The sequence below is a fragment of the Trachymyrmex cornetzi genome, unplaced genomic scaffold (assembly GCF_001594075.2).
Source record: "Trachymyrmex cornetzi isolate Tcor2-1 unplaced genomic scaffold, Tcor1.1 scaffold1094, whole genome shotgun sequence".
Taxonomy (NCBI): domain Eukaryota; kingdom Metazoa; phylum Arthropoda; class Insecta; order Hymenoptera; family Formicidae; genus Trachymyrmex; species Trachymyrmex cornetzi.
The window spans coordinates 262,183-266,869 of NW_017295647.1; the positions used below are offsets into that span (position 1 = coordinate 262,183).

A 4,687-nucleotide genomic window follows, 5' to 3' on the forward strand; every position below is an offset into this window, starting at 1 on the left:
TATCGTTTTATCCTTATTGTTTACTCAATATTAAATAAGGATAAAGTGATACATAGGAGCACCCGGATGATATTAGCGAACGTCTATTATGTTCTAAGGTCGAACGTCCGCATGAAAAGGCACCTTTACTTCGTGGTTCTACTCTCATAAGTTGGCAATTTTGTTTATATACACATGTGACGTGACTCCAATGCACTCCAATGTATGCGCAGTTTCATAGTGGAAGGATCCGTTGCATTATTTGGATATGACAGGTTTTGTAACCTCAATAGTGGCAAACTTCTACTGTTAATTCCCGTTTTGCGGGGCAGAGCGACACTTTTTTTTAGCTAGATTTGTTTGTTTCATGAAAACCACATCAATTTGTATGTTTTTTTATTAACTTTTGTGATTGTGATTGCTAAATTGAGGAATTACCTTTTTTCAAGCTGTTATCATGGGATCTAGATTAAGGCAAGTCTATTAGTACGTTTACACGGTTTCTTAACTTCGATTTAACTGAATCGTGAAATGTGAATCGTAGTCGTAAGTCGTAAGTGAACGTACAATGTTTTGATTAACTTATAACTATGACTTACATTTCACGACCCAGTTATAGTCATCTTTGTGCTTAGATTCATAGTAACGCTGTTATAACTCCTATTTAAGTGAGCCGCGTTTACACGCTTAGGTTTATTGTATTTCCACCAAGCCGAACGAAAGCATGTAAATGATTCAACGAGCAAAGTGAATTTTTAGGTTACATTTACGCGGCCCGATTTACGTAAGCATTATAATATCGTGGCCGTTTACACGTCGTTTTTACGTCGCTGTAGTAACTTAAAACTAATTCTACAATGAGTCGGTAGTCGGAAATCTTAATTTTTAACCAATCTTAACTTAATAGGTGACTGTGTGTGCCTTCTAACAAGAGATAGTGCGACAGAGTGATCATGTCATCTTTGTTTACCATTGACAAATAATAAAGATGTAATGATCTAGTGTGTCACACTGTCATTTGTGTTGCTTGTTGAATATACAGCAAGTCGTATAGCTCGACTGATGGGAAGGAATAAAATCTAATTTGATCAATCTTAAGACGGTAGTCTTATTAAGTCTGTTCTTTATTTCTGCACTGTCTGAACTGGTGCCCAGTATCAGAAAAATCAAAATTATGTATTCGGCAATGTCCACACGAATCCATTTCTATCCATTTTAATTCCCAAAAAATTGAAATAGATTTGTGTAGTCATTGTCAAATCAAAAATTCTGATTTTTCAGCTACTGCATAGGTATGGTGCAGCCAAATTCTAAGACTACCAATTACTGGCTATGTTCAGCAAAACGTTTATTTTGCAACTGTTGGAAGTTTTCTTTGCATATTGGATTATACTTTTAGATCTAAAGGAATGGTCCTGTCTCAGCAGACAATCATAAAACGGTTCCAAAACTGTTGTGTTCTGCTGAACGCAGTCACTGACTCATTGTAGATTTGGACTAAGATTTAGGACTACCAATTACCAACTTATTGTAGAATCAGCATAAACCTCTTCACCAAATGGCTTTGAGTAACTAGATCAATATAATAATTTTGTTGTAAAATAAAATTTACACAGCATTTAAGGAGCATTTCCCACACAATGGAGGAAATATTAGGAATAGGAATAAATATTAAGATTTTAACCTACCAGAAACCACGTATTCCGATGTAACTGGTATCTGACAGGTTGAAATCTTAATATTTATTTCTGTTCCTAATATTTGTTTTATTGTGCAGGGCCTTAACATCAGTAATAAACATCGGATGTTATAACTTCGGCATAAATCAGGCTGCATAAATATAATATATTTTTCCTTTGTATATGGAATCACTGATTCTGATGTAAAGTTGAGTCTACAATGAGCCTTTAGTCTGTAGTTAGTAAGTCAAAAACGAGTCCAAAGGATAATTGATGAATTAGGATTGGTCTAAATTGGTGTATCAGTGGTCTGCAGCCAACTCCTAAAACCTACCTGCTACTGATTCATTGTAGATCTCCACTAATGAATTCTTTTGAGCGAGATGTCATCAGGAACATGATTGCATATCTTGAAATGAGGTATAAATTACAAAATAAATAAATTTACTAGATGTTAACTAACGGCTGTGTTCAGATTCCCATCTGAGCGCCATTCAGGTATTATTTTATCTTTGTTGTTTCCCAAATATTAAATAAGGATAACATGATTCCTAGGAAGCATTCAGATGAGAGTTCCTAATAAAATTATAAATATTGTAAATTTACTCATTTTTGTAACTTTTATCTCATTTCAAGGTACATAATGGATTTCTAGAGCAGTTATTTTTATATTGCAGTCAGATGGTTTTGCAATAACAAAAGATTTCTGCTTTATTCAACAAAATCTATTTTATATCTTTATATTCTTGTAAAATTTGCTGTATGTTTGTAAAAGAAAAAAATATAAGAAAAAATAGAATTTAATATAAAAAAATATTAAAAAATATATTTTATGATTATTGTCATACAATTATGTATGATCATTATTTATAAAATTTTCAACATAATTATTTTTAAAATTTTGTTACAATACCTTCATAACTTGCAAGCTATATTTTATTCAAATCATGTAAACATTGATGTTTTTTTGGTGAAATTTTCAGAGAAAATGTCAAACAACTTTTTGAATGTTTCTGTGAAGTAGCTGCACCAATAAGGGAGAAGCCAGCTTGGATTCTCCAAAAATATCCCAATTCCTTTTCAGATGAAGAAATATTGAAATCTGTTCCTAAATTTGCATATCCTTGTGAATTTGAGAAGTATGTTAACATTGATTATCATGCAACTATAATCTTTTGTCTTTGTCCTATTATATTTCTTTGTTATAATTTTTTGTTTTAGTTTATTAGTACAACATTTTTCATTTGTGCTCACTAGCATAGATTCAAAATGGACTTTTGGATTCTGCCGTCATGATCCCAAAACAGAAACGGCTTTAGTAGTCTTAAGCACCCTCCCATGGCACGAAACGTTTTACAAGTTAGTCAAAATATATTACTTAAATGCTCACGTGTGTTCAAAATAGATCAAAATATTAAATTTTTCATTGTAGACTTTTGAATCATATTGCATCTTTAACCAGCAATGCTAGTGGAGAAGATCCCTGGAAATTTCTTGAAATTATATATACTTGTGGGGTTCCAGTACCTGGAAACTCCATATCTATCCCTTTACCAAATTCTACAGCGGTAAGTAATTATTAAACTCCATCATGTCATAATTTACTAAACTGTTAAGTGTGTTTAATAAGAAATTTATATATATAATGTTATCTATCTGCTGAATACACTATTTTAATACTTTTTTAAAATTTCTTTCAGAATTTTATTTGTCAAAGCCCAAAACAGTTTCAATTACCTAGTATTCCTGAAAATGTAAGTAATAATAATTAACAGTTTAGATGCGGAATATGTTTTATTTGATAGTCCAATCACATACACACACGCGTGAATACTCACTCACTTGCCTACTTGCTCACTGACTCACTATTTACTCGCTCACTCATTCATTCGCTCGCTTACATCACTTACATGCACATTCGCACCACTAAACTATATATACATTGGAATGGGCATCTCCTCTGTAAAGCATAGAAAATCGTGGTCGCAATTGATCAGCCGCCATTTTGGTTTGGTGCGATATTTGAGCAAATCAGAAGCTTTCAGGTGCTCATGCGCACTTACGCATATAGTATATGAGACGGTGATCGAACGTGTTATTGTGTCATTTTTGGAAAGTGTGACCGGCTTCAAACGCGCAATTGAGTTTATGTTACTTTTTTAGACTCGTATTCTGCATATTCTCACGTGAAGAAGAAGTAAGACGAATATGTCAACAAGATTATTGTGTGTGAGGTTATATTTGAAGGATTATAAAATCGCATGACTGTCTACAAAACATCAACATGAAGTGCTGTGTGCCTGGGTGTGGACAGAGAAGTAAAAAGAGCCTTTCATTTCATAGGTAACAATAATTGAAGTGACATTATTTTTGTTTATATACCATTCATGTCCATATAGATTTTCATACATCGATAGTACATCGATCGATACATCGATCGCAACGCACACGCGAACGCTTCTAATTCGTTCAAATATCGCACCAAATCAAAATGGCGGCTGATCAATTGCGGCCACGATTTTCCTCGATGCCCATTCCAGTGTATATATAGTTCAGTGATGCGCATGCGTACGCGCGCGCGCGCGCGCGCGCAAAAATAGCATTATATAATATTATTAATTATATATTATATTTAATATTAATTATATAATATTATTTAACATAATATATTTTATATAATATATTTTATATAATATATTTTATATAATTTTATTTACCGGAGTAATAGTCCTTTAATTATCTTTGTAAGGGTATTATAATAAAATTATCAAAAGATCAATAGTTTATAACATATTAGTTTATTATAGTGCAGTTACAATATATGATTACACTTTTTTTAAAGGTAATTATACCCCAAAATGCATTATTCAAGAATGTCTTGAAATTTTCATCTCAAGTAATTTAGGTATTAATATACAGGGTGTCCCATTTTAATCTATCACCTCAAATATCTCTTGAACAGTGCATTTTAAGGAAAAATGTTTCAGACAAAAGTTTTAGGACTTTGAGGGGGACATAAAATGGTGCCA

General features: G+C 32.5%; 1 protein-coding gene across 3 annotated transcripts in view; it reads left to right on the plus strand.

Moving 5' to 3' along the window:
* Positions 1-255: 255 nt before the first annotated feature.
* Positions 256-4,687, plus strand: part of LOC108761711 (DENN domain-containing protein 1C) — a 66,931-nt gene continuing 62,499 nt past the window's right edge. For 2 of the 3 annotated variants that reach the window (XM_018508408.1, XM_018508425.1), the window contains exons 1-5: positions 256-453; positions 2,642-2,797; positions 2,880-3,017; positions 3,091-3,226; positions 3,359-3,412. In XM_018508408.1, the coding sequence (XP_018363910.1) occupies positions 437-453; positions 2,642-2,797; positions 2,880-3,017; positions 3,091-3,226; positions 3,359-3,412 (501 nt within the window). In that variant the 5' untranslated portion in view covers positions 256-436. The remainder of the gene's footprint in view (positions 454-2,641; positions 2,798-2,879; positions 3,018-3,090; positions 3,227-3,358; positions 3,413-4,687) is intronic. The other variant, XM_018508416.1, reaches the window with a different exon arrangement.